The sequence below is a fragment of the Felis catus genome, chromosome C1, assembly GCF_018350175.1.
Source record: "Felis catus isolate Fca126 chromosome C1, F.catus_Fca126_mat1.0, whole genome shotgun sequence".
Taxonomy (NCBI): Eukaryota; Metazoa; Chordata; class Mammalia; order Carnivora; family Felidae; genus Felis; species Felis catus.
In genome coordinates, this window is record NC_058375.1 from 133991430 (window position 1) to 134012883 (window position 21454).

General features: G+C 34.9%; 1 protein-coding gene across 3 annotated transcripts in view; it reads left to right on the forward strand.

Moving 5' to 3' along the window:
- KYNU (kynureninase) overlaps nucleotides 1-21454 on the forward strand; it is a 122852-nt gene that overhangs the window by 53788 nt on the left and 47610 nt on the right. For all 3 annotated transcript variants that reach the window (XM_045033721.1, XM_045033720.1, XM_011285295.4), the window contains exons 8-10: nucleotides 146-292; nucleotides 19477-19575; nucleotides 20358-20431. In XM_045033721.1, the coding sequence (XP_044889656.1) occupies nucleotides 146-292; nucleotides 19477-19575; nucleotides 20358-20431 (320 nt within the window). The remainder of the gene's footprint in view (nucleotides 1-145; nucleotides 293-19476; nucleotides 19576-20357; nucleotides 20432-21454) is intronic.

The window sequence follows — 21454 nt, forward strand, 5'->3', positions numbered from 1 at the left end:
CATGACCTGAGCCAAAGTCAAGAGTCTGACGCTTAACTGATTGAGCCACCAGGTGCTCCATCAAAGTGAATTTTAGATTGGAAAATTTGAAGTGATAAATTTATTATTGTGGATTTGGTGTAATTTGTGTCTAACTTGACTTTAGGGGGAAGAAACATTGAGAACAGAGGATATCCTTGAAGTAATTGAGAAGGAAGGAGACTCAATTGCAGTGATCCTGTTCAGTGGGGTACATTTTTACACTGGACAGCTCTTTAATATACCTGCCATCACAAAAGCTGGACAAGCAAAGGTATGCACATCATTTTCTCCTTCCCACATTGCCCAAAAAAATCACTCTACTGAGAAGTATGCTAACTGCACATTGTAGTGAAATCTTTTTGTTTGCACCCATGTAAAATTATTTCAACAGTTAAAAGCAAAACAAAACAACACAGTAAGTCTTACATTAAAAAAAAAATCTGTAGTCTTTTGCTTGAGGCATCTCTTTTTAAACCTCTTTTTGTCACTTCTATGGCCTCACTTCCTTACTACCTTCTGCTCTCCTAAAGTTTGCCTCTAATCAGTAAGACAGGTGAGGTTTCTGCATGCAGGTGATGTCATTTGTACTGAGTTATGCCATCACCAGGCACCAGACAGAATACTTCAGAAAATAACTGCATATGCCAGGATTGTTCGAAACACAACGCTACTACTTTGTCATACTATAACTCATTCTAAACATAACTCAGTTCTCACTTAACCCTAGGTGCTCAAAGAAAGGGAGATGCAGAATAAAAATTAACAGTCGATTTTTACACAGTGTACTTTTAAAAAGCCACTTTGTTCTTAAGAATGTTGAGAAATTATTATCCTGCCAATAAAGAGAATTTTTCCATATGTATTACTAAATCACACTTAAATTGCTTACTATTTTGAAACTGCATCTTTTTATATAAGTGTTTATAAAAAAGTGTTTTTAGTGTTTGTTTGCCTGAAAAAGGAAATCAGAGGATCAATGTTCAACAGTTACAATTTGTATTTAAAATTCTTACATAACAGTTCTATGTGATTCAACGATGAAATTATGCATTTAAAAAGGTGACAATCGAATTTTCTTCTGAACAGTAACAAGTTATGGGATTAATATATGTGTGAGGTCTAGTTAATATATTCAGTTATTGAAGCTAATGAATAGAACTAATGAAAAGAAATTTAGCACCGTTATCCGCCGTCTCTAGGAATTTCCAACCACGGCTTCCAACTGGTTTGATGGATAACTGTGAAGGTGGTGCATTACGAAAGATATAAAGATAATGTCTTCTTAATTTAGGCTTTAAATGTTAAACACCAAAATAAAGAGAGGTCAATAAAAAATTATATTTTTCAGTGCTATGCGAGTAACCAGCAGTCCCTGATCCCCTTAGTGTACATGCATGTCTCATTAACCTTCATTGAAATGAGGCAGGAAGATAGAGAAGAAAGACCACGGACTTTGGAATCACAGTCTGAGCTTTAAACCTTAACTAGGTCATTTAATTGTTATATGATCTCAGGCAAATCACTTGACTTTTCTGAGCCTCTTTCACAAGTGTTAATTTGGGACAATAGGACCCACTTCATAAATCCAGTGTTGAGAAGGAAGAATGTAAAGTATCCACTGTATTGCACACATTCCACTGTTTAGTTAGGGAACCCTCGCACCTTCTACTGACGTCAATAAATACAAAGCTATGGAGGGTGGCTCAGATATCTATTTTCTTTTATTTCCCATTTAAAAGCAAAATACATTTGTTTGCTTAGGTGCCACAGGTAATTCTCATTCTTAACTACTTTGGTTGCTAAAACCGTTCTCTTGGTATTTTTCAGGCTTTCTTTTACTTAAAAAGTATAATAAATGCCTGCCACATGAAATTCTCATTGAGCTTTCAGTCAAATGAAGGTAGGAATGAGCAGTTCCATCTAAATGTAACTGCACAGAAGTGACAGAGACTATGCGAGTGAAATGGTGACAGAGTAGACTTCAATTTATCCATTATCAAAATTATTCTAACACTCATTTATACTCTTTCTTGCTAGACAATTTCCCACATTCCCAATGGATGTTGAGAAAAGTTATTTGAAATGTACACTTACATAGCTCTCTTGGGTGGTCTATGAAGATAAAGCTGAAGACAAAGGCAGAGAGAAAATTAAAGGTGTCAGTCAAAAACGAGTTAGGAAATCCTGGGGAGAAAATGGCATAAAAGAGTCACTGTGAGAAATGGCTAAATAAGATTTAAAAAAGAAGAAAGTTTCCAGAAATGAAGTATGGCAGGAACCAAAATGATCTTGGGATGGAACAATGAAAGTCAACAAGAATAGTTTTTATTTCAAAATCATGTGAAAGGAAAGTGGGGACAGGAATTGCACATATACCAAAATGAGCACACATCATAAATAAGTGGCTTGTTGAGTTATTCTGAACCCTTACAATCATCATCCACTTTAAGAAACTTCTAGAACATTTATGCCACTCAGAATTCTTAGTTGTGCCTTTTTCCAAAGGTACCACCAAAGGTACCACTCCTGACTTGTAGCCATTTATATTAACTTTGTCCATCTATAAACATGTTAATATGTCCTCTTTTGTATCTGTCTTATTTGCTCACTATTATGTTTCTGAAATTCACTCGTGTTGTATGTAACAGTAATTTTGTGGAGATTTTTGGTACCAGTAGTTTTGTTTTTCTTTTCATTTCAGTATATTGTTATAGTGTATGAAATAGATCACAATATTTTTGTTTTCCATTCCTTTTTTTAAAAAACTTTTTTTTAATGTTTATTCATTTTTGAAAGACCGAGAGAGACAGAGCACAAACAGGGTTGGGATGGAGAGAGAGGGGGACACAGAATCTGAAGCAGGCTCCAGGCTCCCAGCTGTCACCACAGAGCCCAACACAGGGCTCTGACTCACAAACTGTGAGATCATGACCTGAGCCAAAGTCGGACGCTTAACCAACTGAGCCACCCAGGCGCCCCTGGTTTCCATTCTAATCAAGACAGATATTTGCAGTTTATTTCTACTTGAGGGCTATTGCAATAAATGCTATACTGAACATTCTCGTATATTTTTTTAGGTAATCATTCACACCGATTTCTGTTAAGTATATATACTTAGAATTGAAAATCTTGGAAATAAGGTATACATATGTTCCATCCTAATCAATAAAACCAACTTTCCAAAGGGTTGTATCAATTTGGTATATATGCCTATCAGTAGGTATGAGAGTGTCTGCTGCTTTATATCCTCACCAATAGCCAATCTGATTAGTTTGTAATGGTAATGCATTGTAGTGTTAATTTGCACTTCCCTGACTATTGATGAGATTGGGATCTTTCAAATGTGTTTTTGCATGAGTACTGTCTTTTATGAAATACTTGTTCAAGTGTGTTGCCCAATTTTATATTTGGTTATGTCTTTTTTATTTGGTTGTAGGTGGTATAGAAATTGATTTTGAAGCATAGAAAAAATACAAGATTTCTAGTGATCATCTAAAAATTAAAAATAATTAATGAATCAAAAGAACAGTTGATACTATAGTTTTGATTCATATAACAAATTTCAGATGCTGAGGCTTTTCTTAAATGAGAAGGCCTGAGGTGGTGACAAGTGGGGCAGGCCAAGGAAAATTAAACATAGCATCAGGTTAGAGAATCACATTATAAGGGAAGGTCAGCATACAAAAATAGATCTTAATTTGAAGATACATTTTTATTTTTTCTTTGAAGCCATCTACTTTATTTCATATTATTGGCCAACCCGCTATTTTGGAGCTCTGCCTTACGTCTCTATTTCTAAATTTTCATATTCTGTTACTTGTTTCTACTAATCATTTCTTCTTTTCTACACCCACTGAATGTAATTGTTCCCCATTGTCCTTTGAATTACTATCCCTAGAGATTTTAACCACTGCCAAGATTCCATTCTCACTGCCAAGTGAAACTACAGGGTACTCCCACACTCAAAAATGGTTATTTATGCTCATCTGTGTCTTAAACCTGGAAATCCTACATGCACTTTGAAGTCAGCATACTCTAGTTTGTATCCCCCTAAAATGTCCCTACTATTTCATGCCACCACCCTTCTGGACCTTTACAGGCAACTCTAACATGCTCCTCTTCTGTGCCTTTTCAACCAATCACTTCTCAATTCCATCCTCTCAGGTTTGGTCTTTTCTTTTTTTTCCAGTTTTTTTTTTTAATTTTTATGTTTATTTATTTCTGAGACAGAGAGAGACAGAGCATGAGTGGGGGAGGGGCAGAGAGAGAGGGAGACAGAATCAGAAGCAGGCTCCAGGCTCTGAGCTGTCAGCACAGAGCCCAACACGGGGCTTGAACTCACACACTGTGAGATCATGACCTGAGCCGAAGTCGGTCGCTCCACCGACAGCCACCCAGATGCCCCTGGTCTTTTCTTTAATATTCCTAAATCAATTATGAAGTTTTTAAACTTTAAGAAACAAAATGCCCGTGGGAAATTAGCCAAAAATTAGGAACTTCTTTTTCCCATCATTAAAGATTTGAATTAGAAGCCTTCTGCGATGCAGTAAGCAGTTGAGTAACGTCTAAATGGCATCTCCAGGGCTCTCTTGTTTTTCTTCTTAGGCTTCTCACATCACGGTCACAAGACAGTTGTCCCAAATCCAGATATCACAATTCTATTTAAGGCAGAGAGAAGGAAGGAAGGAGAAGTAGCAGTGCAGCTTAATCTATCCCTTTCATCCAAAGTGCAAAATTATTCCCAGAAAAAGCTAGCAGATTTCTGCTTATGATTCATTGCCTTCTGAAGTGGTAGCTTCAAAAGAGCATGAGTAAAGAAATTTTTAACCTTTATGGTCTTATAGTAGAAAGAAGTTAAGGAAAAGGGGTTGGGAAAGAGTTTGAGTTATCAACCCACAGTATTTCCCATTTTGACCCTCATGGGGCATTTTTTTTTAAAACTTATTTCCTCTTTCCTCTTCCATCCCTTCCTAATTTTTCATTTTTTGCTTCCTTTCTTTTATTTCTTTCTTACTTTATTTTCTACCTCATTTCACAAAGCATTTGAAAATGATTCACAGGAAACTGATTAGGCAACTAATGAAATATAAAGAGAGAGAATAAAGGGAGAATCTCTGGATCATCTGGAGAAATGAATGGACTCCCCATAAATTGTAATTTCTTAATTTGGATTAGGATAAAAAAAAGGTAACAAATAGAGGTTATTTTCAATGGAAATTCTTGGTATATTAGGTAGACTGGGTCTTGATAACAAATAAATAAAGCCATAAATGCTTTCACTGTGATAGATGTCCTTTTATTGTCATGCAGCGGCCAGGAATTCACTTTGTCTCATGAAGTGATCCAGGTTTCCAATGACTCAAGTTTGTGTCTGAAGTGGTAGCTTGAAAAGAACATGAGTAAAGAAATTTTTAACTTTTATGGTCTTATAGTAGAGACTTGTATACCCTGGAGCCTCCGTCTGGATTCAGCCAAAGGAATGGTATAAAAGGATGTGAATGGAGCATACGAACTTCTTAAAAGCACTAACCATGACAAAATTTATTTCCTTTTATATTACATTGGCTAGCACATGGACATTTCTGGGAAATGAGCTATATTTGTGCACTCAAGAATAAGAGCTATTAGTTTTGCCACACCTGGAACTGGGGTGTTTTGTCTTGCTGATGGAGTAGGATACTTATTCTGAGGTGCAGGGTAGCGTTTGTATTAATAAAAAGTTTAGATAGTGGAGACAGAGTCAGACCTCGTCTTGCGTTTATGTCTCTCCCTTAGTTTATCATAGTTTGGCTGTCTTAATGAATTTACCAATGTCACTTCACTTCTCCATTAATAACTGGGAAGGTAAGAGTGCCTGTTTCCCAAGAGAATTAAACAAGTTACTATTCTCACAGCACTTAGTATTTAGTGCTTAGTAAGTACTCAAGTAAATGTTAGCAATTACCAATATATGAGAAAAGTCATATTGGAATATCCAATCTACCAGAAAAAGAAATAATGGATCCTTAGACAGAAAGTGAAATATTCAGAATTTTAAACTAAAGACTCTCACTGGACACTTCCATACTGGAATACAAAACAGTAATCTAAACAACATGGCTAAAACTCAAGAGATTAGATTGAAATTTTATAAGGTTAGATAATGGAATAATAGAAATTGTAATAATCGTATCCCTAAAAAAACTCAATGCTAACTGGTTATACTCCACCTTCTCTCTTCCATGCCATATAAAATGGCCTACAACATACTGGAACTCATGGTGCCGGGCAGACAGTGGGTGCCAATAAATATTTGTTCAATCAGTGAATGATTGATCCCCTTATTTATCACATTTTTACACTATATTTCACTATACTTCTATGCATTCTAGCATGTTAGTTTTCTTTTAGCCTACTGAAAATTGAAATGCAAATGATGGCTAAAAAAATCTAAATCTTGCAAACCTGCACTTTAATTTATTAGCTTCTACCTTGTCCTGTGTCACTTTCCACTGAGGATGAGTACAAACATCTCTTAGACCTAATCATAAGCTGCTTAAATTATTAATAAATAATAATCACTAGTAGAGCCCAAACAATTTGAATAAAAAGGAATTAATTTTGGATCCAGAATAATGTAAGACAAAAGCCGGAATATAAGTGAAAACACCATTCCTAGAAAGAAAGACATAGTCTAGCTTTAACATCACTTAGTAAAATCTGAAACATCTAAACAACACTCACATATAAATGATCACCTTATCAAACTATCCATTTATCTTTAAGGAAGGGCTAAATTCTTTTTTTTTTAACGTTTATTTATTTTTGAGACAGAGAGAGACAGAGCATGAACGGGGGAGGGTCAGAGAGAGAGGGAGACACAGAATCTGAAACAGGCTCCAGGCTCTGAGCGGTCAGCACAGAGCCGGACGCAGGGCTTGAACTCATGGACCGCGAGATCATGACCTGAGCCGAAGTCGGCCGCCCAACCGACTGAGACACCCAGGCGCCCCAGGAAGGGCTAAATTCTTATTAAAAACAATTTTCAGGAGACAAATGATTGACCAAGCCTCAAAATTCTGCAGAAAGCTTGGCTGAGATGCTTCTATTATTAGAGATTGGGCATCAACTCTGTAAAGGACAATTATGATAGAATAATATCAATAATACTTGCATGGGATTTGAGCAATGGATCAGCTAGGAAAAATTAGTACCAAATATGTTTGTATATATAACTATAATATAAATTGGCGTGTTGTATGAATTTTTATGCATAAAAATTAACCTTTTCCAAAATGGTTTAATATTAGAATGTTAAATATTAATTAATCTTTACTAGAAATGGTAATGAATACAACTATTCTATTAAAGTCACTGTGAGCTCACCTAATATGATCTTCTCATTAGTGCATAAGGAGAATCATGTCTCTATACTCTCTACAGTAGAATGACATGCATTTGGTTCTTGTATTCATTCTTTTTATCAGTAAATATTTAAGTAGTAACTTATAGTAATGGAGGTCCAAATAGAAACACCTAATTTAGCCTGGAGTGTCAAAGTGATGACCTTCTGGGAGAAAATGAGACCCGAGCCAATTCTAGAATTATAGATAGGAATTAACCAGGTAAAATCCCCTCCAGGTACCTAGCTTTGTGTCAGGGTCATTCCAGACAACTAAACAAAAAAAAAAAAAAAAAAAAAAAAATTGATTAGATTGCCAGAAAGCAAATACTTTAGTATAATTTGATTGTACAAAAGATTGGACAGTTAGAAAGGGTATGATAAGAAAGGAATCTATAAGACAGACAAAGGTAAAGAAGGGCTTACTGAGCTTTATTATACATCTTGAGCTTCTCCCTGAAGACCCACAGAGAGCCACTGAAAGCTTCTAGACAGTAAAGAAACTAGAATTTGTTTTAATTTTAAAAAGAAATTTCCTGCCTACAGGAATCGGTAGGAATGCGATAAGCATGGACAGAAGTTAAGAGGCAATTGCAGTTGCTTATACAAGAATTTGAAAAATCTCTATCATGATAGAGTTCAACACGGGGGTACCAGATACCAGACTTATTTCATGCTATATGAAATATTTTTCAGACCTCTCATAGAAATCATTTTTATTTAACTTTATTCTCTCAGTCATGTTAAAAACAGGTTTTATATAAATATCAGAAATCAAGCGTCTGTACTGAGCTCCTGCTGTTTCACCCAGATTTCGTTCTATTCACAGAATCCAAGGATAAAAGAAAGACGATAGTGTAGATATACACATAGAAATAGAGAAAAGGGGAAAAAGACCAGAGATGAGATGAAATGTCCCATTAACTAAACATCCATTACTTTGGGAATAATGAAGGATTATTCTACTCAGAAATACATAGTAAACTGTATCTGTAGTCTTAAATTCATCCAGGTTGGATCCTGCAAACAATAAGTCAAAATATATTGATGAGGATCAGGACCCAAGAATCTAAAAATTTTGAGTTCTTTCTAAGAAGTTTTCATCAGAGGTTTTAAGTTTTTCATTAGATGGATCGTGTGAGAAAGACAGATTAATTCTCAAAAAAAAAAGGGGGGGTATTTTGGATTCAAGACATTATTTTAGAATTACAGATCTGGGAAAAAGCAAGCCTCCTCATTGCCAATCAGGATTGTTGCCTCTGTGGCCACTCCCATCAAAGCCATGGTAGATAACTATTTCTCTGGATCTAGCTTTATTCAAACATTTTACCCCCTCCCCCCCCCAACTCCAAATGAGATACTACACTTAGGGTTTTGTTTTTTCTTTTTTGTAGATGATATGCATTTTATAATATACTTCAGTTGTCTAAAACCTAGGCTATTTTCTCCAATATCCCATTGTTCACACCACTTGATTAATCAAAGGAAGAGTAATGTAAGTCTTTGTTAAACTGGAAAATGGAAGTGTTTCAACATGAAATATATACACTAGTTCTAATTTATTCACTGACCACTGTAAGAATGGAAAGGCAATTTTGTGCCTCACAGCAAGGAAAGTGCAATTTCAAAATACCTTTAAGCAGAAAAAGAAAAAAAAAGTCCTCAACAAAATATGAGAGATTTCCCTTAATGTCCTCTTCATTGTTCCCTCTTTTAATCACTTAAATTATTTATGCAAACAAGATTAAAAATATCTAGCCTCAGGGCCCCTGGGTGGCTCAGTCAGTTGAGCATCGGACTTCAGCTCAGGTCATGATCTCGCAGTTTGTGGGTTTGAACCCTGATTCTGGCCCTGTGCTGGCAGCTCAGAGCCTGGAGCCTGCTTTGGATTATGTGTCTCCCACTTTCTCTGCCCCACTCCTGCTCACACTCTGTCTCTGTCTCTCTCAAGAGTAAATAAACATTAAAAAAAAAAAAAAAGAATATCAAACCTCAGTTGAGTGAAGACAAAATGTTCATTTTCTTAGCAAATAATCTATCTTAAGTAAGGTGGTGAACAAAGAATATTACTATCATATCGTCCGTAAAAATAAGCTTCAAGGGAAGAAATTAAGGATGATATCTTCAAGAATTATCCTATGGACTCCTCTGAAATATTATCAAGTTCAGTATGTAAGTAAATTTACATATATAAGTAAATCTAGTTGAGAAATTTGCCATGTAAATTGACATAGCAATCACTGGAAAATACCTTATGAAAAATCGTATTTTCATTTCACATCTAAATGGGGCTCTAATATAGGTATTATTACCTTGTGATGGATAAATTAAAGAGTTGCTTCAAATCCACTTTGTAACAGGATGGGTAGATAAAGAGAAAAGTAAATGTTAAAAGTCACCATGCCTTTGAAAAGACAACTGCCCGTGTTTGGGAATGCTGTGATTAGATCCATATGTCTGATAGATCTGTGTATCTATTAGATGCCCTGCCTCATGGTTGTCCCACATGATGACCACCACACTTCTGCCATTTGTGGAATAAAATCCAAATCACTTGAGCCTTTTATGATTTTGCATATACCTAAATTATCAATATCACATTTGCCTCTGCTCTCCTTCATGTAACTTTTTTCAGCTAAACCAAATGTTTCATAGGTTTCTTGCCCAGTTGTCATACTTTCTGTTTCCATGCCTTTATTCTTAGCTTTTCCTCGTCTTAGAATTCCCACATGTGAATTCTGTTCTTCCAGCTTAACCACTACTTGCTTTACAGGTTACAACCTGTCCTAAAGATTTGTGTTGTTTAGCCTTTATACATGCATTCATGGTATATCTATTTTTTCAATGTTTATTTATTTTTGAGAGAGAGAGAAAGACAGACCATGAGTAGGGAAGGGGCAGAGAGAGAGGGAGACATAGAATCCGAAGCAAACCCCAACTTCTGAGCTGTCAGCACAGAGCCCTATGCGGGTCTTGAACCCGTGAACTGTGAAGTCATGACCTGGGCTGAAGTCAGATACTTACCTAACTGAGCCACCCAGGTGTCCCACAAACATGGTATATTAAAAAAAAAAAAATCATCACATGTTAACAATAAAAAGTCAAGAGGTTTTATATAAAAATTCCTAGTTTCAAATATCTCCTGAGAAATAAAAAGGTTGGCAATACTGGATCATCATTTGTGTAGAATAAGTGACAAGGCTGGATAATAGCTCTGCCCATTAAATGGGATTTGAGCTCTTCAGCACAACTCTTATCTGTAGCTATTGACCCTGGCACTGAAGCCGTGACAGCTGGCATATGTATTTATGCTTATATTACAAGAAAGGGTAAAGTGAAATATTTCTTATAGGCCCAACTCATATACTTCTTGACTACCTCCTATAGAAAAATGAGTGTGCAATCCTTTACCTCCATCATCAAAATTTTCTTGCTTCCCTGTGTCAGGCTAGATCTGTCTTTATATTGTATTTTCATAGCATGATGGAAAATGTATTATTGACCACCTTTTGCACTATCTTGTAATTATTTCTATGCTTATCTTAAGTCTCAAATTTAGGAAGCTTATGTCAGCAGAGTGTTCAATGACTGATTGAAAGTGGGCCCTATAAACTTCACAGACACATGCTAGTGCTTTGCACATAATCTCTTATCTTTCTTTAAATACATACCTGTTTGGCCAGTGGATGAATAAGTGTGTACACATCAGCAAGGATGGGTCAAGCTAATTTTATGGATCACATGCTGTATAAAAAGCACAACTGTGCCCCCATTTAAGTAGAATCAGAAAATTTGGAAGAATTATTTATAATGGGCAACTATCCTAAAAATCAAAATATGTTTTGTAAATTTTGAGCTCTTTTTCAAATTCCATTTCTATTCTTTGACACACTTAGGACATGCAGACTGCTCCATTAACTCATTAAATATTAAATGAACTAAATTAAGCTTGAAAAATTACCTTGAGCTATTTTTCTCATCTTGGGTATCTGAAATAAATCAAAGTATTTTGTGTGAGGTCCTTGCCAGCTGGAGAAAGACTCTAAAAGAGAACACTGCCACTCAATTTGTTTTATTTTTTTCCCTTCAGTTTTATACTTACTTCCAACAATATATAGAGACAACAATCACTGCTTTTTTTCTGGTAAAAGAAATAGCAGAAATTTACTCTTGAAAGCACACTCTTTGTTAGAGTAAGACATTTTTACCTGCAAATTACACAACACTTAGGAGTCTCAAGATTTTTTTTTTTTTTTTTTGCCTTTTCTGTCTCCTAAATCCCTTTTTCTCTCCATAAGCTGTTGGCTCTGTCTCATACCTTCTTAACTGACACATTTCTCTTAAATTTCAGTAGCAAATTGACTCCATGCTCCCCACCTCTGACTACTCATCTATGGATTTGTCAGTGTCATCAATATGTACTTTAAGCAAGTCCAACTAAAAGGATTAATTTAAGTTTCTACAATAGCACTTTATACAAATGTGAATATTAATAGGCACTGTTGAGGAGGAAAGTTTTCCTCTACCCTCAAAGATTGTTCTGGGTGGTCTAACAAGTTGACCTGAGACAGGTTAGCAGGAGAAAATAAAATTTGATTTTGTACATATGAGAACCCTATATACATAAACGATTCAAAGATAGAAAAGTAAACTGAGGTATATATCCCATCCACAGCTAAGGAATTGGATAGAGGCCTGGAGTTCAATGGGGAGGTGGGCAATTCACCCGGCAACAGGAAGAACAGATGTTTGGTATTTAAATGTCTGAACTGCCACAGAGTTGGGCCATTCAGATAAAATTTATCTCTGCTAATAACTCTTATTCTGAGAAAAACTAATTTAGATTCTCTTAGGTAGTAACTAGGGTAAATATTTCTCTTAAGTTTGCAGAGTCTTGATTGCCTTCAGCTCAAAATATTCCACATGCCAAAGTGGCACGTTTTGGGGACACTTGCTCTAAACTCTTTCATAGTAGAATAAATGAAAAGAAATTGGAGAACATAATAAACTCAGGCTGGATGAAAGACTTTCAGAATAAAAATTGACTCTGAAATGAGATAGTAACAGAGATGATAGAGGCACCTTTTACAGAGATCTTTATTGAGTATTATAATTATTATTATTATTTAGCATTTGTGTATGCTTTTGAATCATAGGACTTGAATCCATTTTGGAAAATTAAGTGCTTCAAGACTATGGCAGAGGGGCACCTGAGTGGCTTAGTTGGTTAAGCATCCAACTCTTGATTTAGGCTCAGGTCATGATCTCACAGCTCATGAGTTTGAGTCCCATGTCAAGCTCTGCGCTGACACTGTGGAACCTGCTTGGAATTCTCTCTGTCTCTCTCTGTCTCTTTCTGTCTCTCCCTTTCTCTCTCAAAATAAATAAATAAACTTAAGAAAAATAAAAGACTATGGCAAGAAGACTTACTAGCTTTCATCTTCTTCCCCTTCATTCCTACCTTCCTCCAATACTATCTAATTACTCCCTAATTATGAACTTCTTTGGATAATCCCAAGATCAGAGATAACTGGTTAACCTATTACTGTTAATCCACCATTTATTTTTACCATCTATATAGAGTTGACCAACATGCACACGCACACACACACACACACACACACACACACGAACTCACATATACTATAACTTTTTCTTTTTTTGTTGTTCACTTTCCTCAAAGTTTGCCATCAGTTTTTCTTTTTAAGGTAATGTTGTCCAGATTTATAACACTGCAGTCTTTGATTGTTTCCTATGATTTTTATACCAAACCAGGAATGATATTCACAATATTTAAAGACCTGATTGATATGGTGTGAAAGCTGTAGTTCCCCCCAACAGCCATGGAAATGTCACATTTTCATTACTAGTACTCTTTACTAGCCTTGAAGGGACTTATAGGCATCTGTAATTTACCCACCATGATGTTAGTGCCACTGCCTTGGGCATCCCCTGGTGTTTGGACATGCACTATAGAGGGAACATGAAGAGACTGGTATGTATGAATGGCCACAAGCTAGCTGGAAAGCATCCCTGCAGTTATCTCCTAGGGATCATGGGACCTACCACTATGGGTGATTACTCAAGTGGATCAGGACAAACATTTCAAGTGTTTTATTACTTTAGCAATTATATGAGCATCCCAATGCATACCAGCTGACTATCAGCTCTGTGTACACCCACTAATATCTTGTATAATTACCTTTTCACACTAAAATCTGTTGCTTATTGATGGTCTTAATAATTTATAGGGGTTTTTTTTTTGATGAAGAAGAAACAAAATAGTTTCAGTCTAAAGTCAATTTGTCTGAATGAATCAAAAAACTTATCAGGAAAAAAATTAAGTTGTACTATCCCATATTTTACTTTAATAAATAGACAAATAATGAATCAAACTTGAGAGACAGTGAGCTACCCCTTCACCTGGAAATCTCAGAACAGCCCTTGTGCGTATTAGTCCACTGGTTAGAAAAATGTTCGTATTGAGCTAGTGAAGATGGCAAGGAAAAAAACACATAATATTCCTTGTTTTATCAGAGGGATTTTGAATGTATTTTTAACTACTATTAATTGTCCAAGAAACTTCATTTTAAAAGATGTAGGTCTGATTAAATTGCTATGACATAAAATTGCCACAGAACAAAGGGCTTCAAATAATATTGTTTTAAAATTTAGTATCAGTTTAGAGAACATCTACTGACAATTGTATGACTTTTTATTCATTTACTTATTCAACAATTATTTAAGTTCATGCATATTGTGTAAAAGTAGAAGACAATATGATTGGAAATTTACTGCAAGAGAGCTATGCAAACAGGGCTGTCAGATGGGATAGAAGAGAGAGTGTGGCAAAATAATCTTTCACAGAGGTTACCTTGTCATCAAAACCTGAGCTACCCATGCAAAGTGAGACTGAGAAAGGTTTTTGCAGATAGAGGCAGGTAGGTAAAGGGCACAGGAGACGTGAAGACTGAACCAGATGACAAAGGTCTTTAAAAGCCATACCGAGCAAAGTGAGTTATATTCTGAAACCAATGGGGGTTCTTTGAAGTGACGCAGGGAATCTTGCACTCAAAACTGTGATTTAGCAAGCTTAATGCATGTGGCTGTGTCAATATCAGTGTGAGCTCTTTGGATAATTTTATAGAAATCTGTTGAAAAATATTTTATTTTTATTTAAAAAATTGCATTAAGTAGGCACTCAAATGAGCAATTTCTGTTTTCACCTATTCATATTGTTTTTCTACCTACTCTTAAGAGGTAAAATAATGAAAATATTAACTGGATGAGTATGGAGAGGGTTTGGAGAGCTATCTGTTTTTTCTTTATTTTTAAGATGCTGCCATCTAGTGAAACTTTTGAAAGATCACTTTTTGGTGGTCTCATTCAAGTTTGTATCTTTTGGTCCTTTCCTCAAAACAGTTACATGTTAATAATTTATGTTTCTGCCATCCATGGGGAAAGAATTGTACATACATTAAAACATATTGTAAGAGCCTCAAGTGATTTTTTAATGTGGTACCACAGATGTGACTACAGGGCTTTTAATAATGGGATATGGTAGGTGAAGTTTCATTGTTTCTTCATTGTGACATTCTTTATAAATAATTGATAATAAAATAAAAATGCTGCCTTTCCTGTTTCTTAAGTTTTCGAAGAAAAGTTGAGTTTTAAAAATATATATATAAAAAACTGAGTTGTAAATACTGTTTCACAAAAAAAGAAAAAAAAACCTGGTTTTAATTAGAAATGTTGGCAAGAAAAAAGAGGATGTCAAGTTCAGACCTTTTTTTTTTTCTAAATTTAATTTCAATATTAAAATGTATCTTAAAATACAAACAAAAAAATCTGTGTGTGTGTGTGTGTGTGTGTGTGTACTGAATTTAAACATTAGTCTGCAAACCCAGATTTTGACCATCTTTAAATCTTGATAGAGATTAATTGTGTTTCTTTTCTATCATTCTCTAAATTTATGACATGAATTGCCTTTTTTTTTTCTGAGAGAAACAAAGTACAAATCCATCCCCTCCCCCACAACAAAACAAAACAAAACAAAATCAGATATATAATACTGGTAAAAAACTTTTTCTTCTATGAGATACCAGTTCTGGCCACTTTATAATGAGTAAAGTTTCTAATTGACTCTTCAATATATTGAGTTTTCTTTATGAAACTAATTCTATATGTTAGGGGTCAGCAAATCTTTTCTTTAATGGGCAAGATAGTAAATATTTGAGATTTGTGACCCATATGGTCTCTGTTGAAACCACTCAATTCTGCTTGCAAAAGTAGTCATAGACAAAATTTAAACACTGAGGGGTGCCTGGGTGGCTCAGTTGATTAAGTATCTGACTTTGGCTCAAGTCACCATCTCATTGTGAGTTTGAGCCTCGTGTCGGGCTCTGTGCTCCCAGGTCAGAACCTGGAGCCTACTTTGAATTCTGTGTCTCCTTCTCTCTCTGCTCCTCCCCAACTCGTGCTTTCTCTCTCAAAAATAAATAAACAGTTAAAATAATAAAAAAATAAATGAATAAACAAATGAAACTAATTGTGTTCAAATACAAGGTCACCTTCAAAAACAGGTCATAGTTTGCATCCCTCTATTCAGGGAAAGTACCTGTAACAACAGTTTGAGGTTATTCTTTTTTTTAAAAAAAATAATTTATTTATTTTGAGAAAGAGAGACCAGAAGAGGGGCAGAAAGAAAGGGACAGAGAGAGTCCCAAGCAGGTTCTGCACTGTCAACAGGGAGCCAGACGCAGGACTCAATCTCATGAACTGTGGTATCATGACCTCAGCTGAAACCAAGAGTCAGACACTTAACCGACTGAGCCACCCAGGCTCCTGAACATTAGTTATTTTTAAAAGGTGTTAGAAAAATCTAAAATTGGCCCCTCTGAAATTATTTACTGCAATAATTTCTATAGATAGATGTGTCTCTTCAAAGTTACAGGAAATCTAAAGTTTTGAAAACATAATTATTATATGTACTTAGTAAGCTAAAAATAGAAAAACTCACAGGTAAAACATTTTTGCAAAGTGAACTATTACCCCCATTTAATGATCAGGGATTTTTTTTTTAAATTCATGTTTATGTACAAAATTGTCTTAATGTGGAAAGAATCACTATATTCTCAAAGTAAAACTTTTAACATTTTGATTTATAGGAAGTTAAAGGTTTTGATGTTAAGCCATTAAAATGAACTTATTGTTTGGGTACAGTCTGGGTAATATAATTCATTGCTTCAGATTTTCCTTCTGGGAACTCAGTAGAAACAGAGGGTTAGTTTCTAAAACAGTGAATTCTGCTAGGCAGACATACAGAACACTTGGACCATGTAAACAAGTAAACAAGGCAAAGTCAAATAGTAAGAGGCTATTAGGGTCTCAAGTAAATGTATAGGGAGAACACAGTCATAAAAACAGCATCATTTTTATTGGTCATCTTTGTGTCAACTGATCTAGGCATTACTTAGTCATAGAGATCCTGCTAAGTCTCAACTGAACTCACTCATGCATCTCTTGGCCTACTAAGGAGAGGTGGGGAGAGCAGCTGATCCAAGCTGAGCTCAGGTGAGGAAGACTCTGAGCCAGCAGGTTGGCTAAGCAGGTCCTTGTTACAGAGATGGCAGAGAACAAGGGAAAACAAACCTAATCTAATCACTCTAGTGCTTTGGACTCTCCTTGTATTACATGTGCTAACATTCCATTGGTCAAAATATGTAACTTGTCTAATCCCAGTGCAGAGAATTACATTCTGCCCACAGTGAGAAGAACTGAAAAATTACATGGCAAAGAAGATGGATACAAGGGTGGACAAAGAATGAAAGCCATTAAGGCAATTTATCATATCATATATATACTTGAATTAATTAAATTAAATGTGGGCATGATGTGGGATTCAGTGACAAACTGAAAACTACTATTAACTCCATCAGGTTAGAGGATATACTAAAGCAGAGGTTCTCAAACTTTAAAAAATTTTTTAAATGTTTATTTTTGAGAGAGAGAGAGCAAGCATGCAAGCAGAGGTGGAGGGGCAGAGAAAGAGGGAGACACAGAATCTGAAGCAGGCTCCAAGCTCCAAGCTGTTAGCACAGAGCCTGATGCAGAGCTTGAACTCACAAACCAGGAGATCGTGACCTGAGCCGAAATCAAGAGTCAGACACTCAATAGACTGAGCCACCCAGGTGCCTCTCAAACTTTTTAGTAATGCACACATTTTACTCTCTTAAAAATCATTGAAGACCTCAAAGAGGTTTTGATATTGTGTTTATATCTATATTTACTATATTTTAATTAAATACATTTATTCATTCATTTATTTTAGAGTAATAATAACAAATAGATTACATATATTTTTTTAATTTTTTTATTTGAGAGAGAGAGAGAGAACATGGGGGGGAGGGGCAGAGGCAGAGAGAGAGAGAGAGAGAGAGAGAGAGAGAGAGAGAGTGAATTCTAAGCATCTCTCCATGCTGAGCATGTATCCTGACATGGGACCTGATCTCACGACCCTGGGATCATGACGTGAGCCAAGTCAAGAGCCAGTTGCTCGATGGACTGAGCCACCCTGGTATCCCAAACACATTACATATTAACATAAATGATATGCCGTTAGGGAAACAAAGCTATGTTTTCTAAAACAAAATAAGAATGGTGTACACTTGGCAAATCTCTTTAATTTGGCTTAATAGAAGACAGCTAGTTTTTTATATCTGCTTCTGCATTCAATCTCTTGCTTTTTTTCCTTCATGAAGCATATTAAGAAAATCAGTCCTCATGCAGATAGATAGTTGGAAAAAGCAAAAGTATTTTAATAGTCTGTTCTCAGTTAGTTATGACTATTCTTTGATATTGTACCAGAATTTGACAAGTTGTGGTATGCAATGTGAAACTAAATTACTAACTTTCTCTGCTTTGTTACATTAAAATCCATTGTATGGTTTTATACTTTGAAGAGGTCTTTATCCATGCTTGATATGTAATATCAAACATTGGTTGTTTGAAAAATATTGGTTCATATTTTCCAAACACCTACATATTTCATTATATATTATTTTAAAAAGCACATGTTACTACTAAACTCATTAGAAATATCTTAAATATTGGGAAGTGGTCATATTCATAGAAGTGGATACAAGTTTTCAAAATCCTAATTTCTCTTAGAAACTTTTTTCATTGGCAGCAAATACTATGACTTGTTTTCCTTGATTTGACACTCATTTCATTCATTTCCAAAAGAATGTCTATCAAATGCCCAAGTATGAATTACTGTTGTTTGTCTCTCAGTTGCTTTTTCATTAAAAAAAATTGTTCTCTGTGGAGTAAAGGTGGCTAGTTCAGCTTGCAACTCAAATAATTGCATAAGTGCATTACTTTGAGGTAACCCTCTTACTTCAGAATGCGGTCAAATGTTTTATGCGTACTTCTCATGTTAAACCCTAAAAATATGAGAACTAAGGCATTGAGATTTAAAATAACTTTATCATTTTTGCAGATGTCTCAAGGAGTTTTTTTAATGTTTATTTATTGATTTTGAGAGAGAGAGCATGAGCAGGGGAGGGGCAGAGAGAGAGAGAGGGAGAGCAGAGCCTGACACGAGTCTCAATCTCAAGATTGAAAAATCACAACCTGAGCCTCAAGAGTCAGACACTTTACCCACTAAGCCACCCAGGCATCCCTTTCAAGGAGATTTTTAAGCAAAATTATCTTCTTATTCCCCCCTGCAACTAAATGGTTTCAGCATGCAGTGACTGCTAGTATAATCTGGTGCCACTGCCTTGATTGTGCTAACATGCCAGCAATTTTCCCATAACTGTTTTTAAAGTATCATTGCAAATGTCAACACAGTGAAGAAGGCAAAAATGTCTTCATATTTTGAAAACAATTTTGACCTAGAAGGATCTTGGGAATGCCCAGTGTTTTGTGGTTTACATGTTGTGAACCACTGTACCAAAGGATAAACCATATTTATAGTACAGCAGTTTGTCAAAGATTTTTTAAGAGATATTTGTACTTATTATTTCTAATCATTAAGCAAATTCAAAACTTGTTATTATGTTCTTCCCCAGGGTTGTTTTGTTGGCTTTGATCTAGCACATGCAGTTGGAAATGTCGAACTCCGCTTACATGACTGGGGGGTTGATTTTGCCTGCTGGTGCTCCTACAAGGTACAAATTAGTTAATATGTTCATATCCTTTTATTACACATTGATTGTTATCTAAATGCACAACTGGATTGGTGGCCAGTTTTAACTATTTGATTTACTTTCCTCCATTTCTTTTGTTACTGTTTTTTTCTGACTTTAGTTAATTATAAAGTCATGTGATAGAATAGTATAATAAACAATTAAAATTGGGTATTTCCATCCACTATAGAGTACTAATTCCTTTAATTGCCTGGCTACTATAGAAAAATCATGAGATTTTAGGAAAAAAGCTCCACCCTTAGAACTTAATTCAAATTGATTAGGTTCTTAGGTTTTGGTGATATGCTGTGTCATTTCTACATACATAAAGATAATTCTTATGGAATCAACTTGATATTGATATTTGAAGACAATTTCATTGACAGGGATTATGGAAATGAAACTAATTTTATTTTAATGTAGGTGTTTTAAAAAATAGATGCTTTATTATTATGGAAATATTTTTGTAACAAAATAATTGAAATGAATAGGGTTTAAAATTAGATAGACTTCTTTGGAACTGTTACCTATTTAGTTGATGCAAAATTTGGCCAAAAATGTAATAGGTATTTAGTCTCAATTAATAATGCTTATGTTTATTTTTTTTTCTTTGAGTTACGTAATGTAAAATTATGTTTTATTATAAAAGCTCAAATAGTCACATTTTGAGCGGGTCAAAAGTTGGTTTCATAACAAAAAAGTCAAGTGATTTTATTGTTCATTTTTATCATATGCTCATACATTTTAATTTCTTTTCTATCCAGTATTTAAACTCAGGAGCGGGAGGTCTTGCTGGTGCCTTTGTCCATGAAAAACATGCTCATACAATTAAACCTGCGTGAGTACCATCTTCAGATTCTTCTCTGGTGATGAATAAATTAATTTGCATTAATGATATGCTAAATTTACATGAGCTCTTTAAGGTGCTATCCAATAAGAATCTGGATTGATTATAATTATATTAACACTCTATTAACAGTGATGCACTTTATTAGAAATAAATGCTTTTTGAAGAGTTCAGTTGGTTGAACATGAATCACAAAAGGGGAAGCTCAATGCTAAAAATGAGTCACTGTAATCATGTAGAGCAGATGGTTTAATGCAGAGATGACTTATTTTTTTTTTTCAAAATTAGACTTCAGAAAATTTCAGATTCCTCACATTGATGAATAAATCAAAGGCAACCAGAGCTGTGCCTAATAGAGCCTTAAATGTGGTATGTTATTATTAAAATTACATCTACCTTTAAAGCTAGAAACATTATATGATGGTTTTGTAAGGATTATCTTCTGTCCTAAAAGATTTTATAATCCATGAAAACTGAAGAAGCTCAACACTGAACAACACAGACTGCATAAAAAGCAATACTTTTCTACTTTATATAACTTTCTCATGTTTTAGAGCAAGTATAAATGCAAATGTGATACATTAACAAATTTATACATTTTTATTTGACTAGGGAACTTGTAAGTTTGTTTTTATCTGTATGGAGATAAAGAAATAATATTCTGAAAAAACTCCTTTCAGAGTTTTGTATCAAAGTATGTGTGATGAGGAGACTGTCTAGACTCATAATAGGTAATATAATAATGTTTGATTAGTTTTCTGAATCCACTCAGCCACTAGCTGAGTGGTGTAATCTTTACAAGAATTGAAGCTGAATTAGTAATAAAACTTGGAGCACCTCACATTTCTGAGGTTCTATGCATATAAATCCAAGAAATTTAAGATGATTTTCTACAGTTCATTTAATCACGTCTAAAATTTCTTCAAGATTTTAAAGTTTTAAAATTAAATAGAGTGTTTTCTTTAGACAGGTATTTTGTCAGGCAGATGTCTTCCCCAAATATATTGTCAGTAT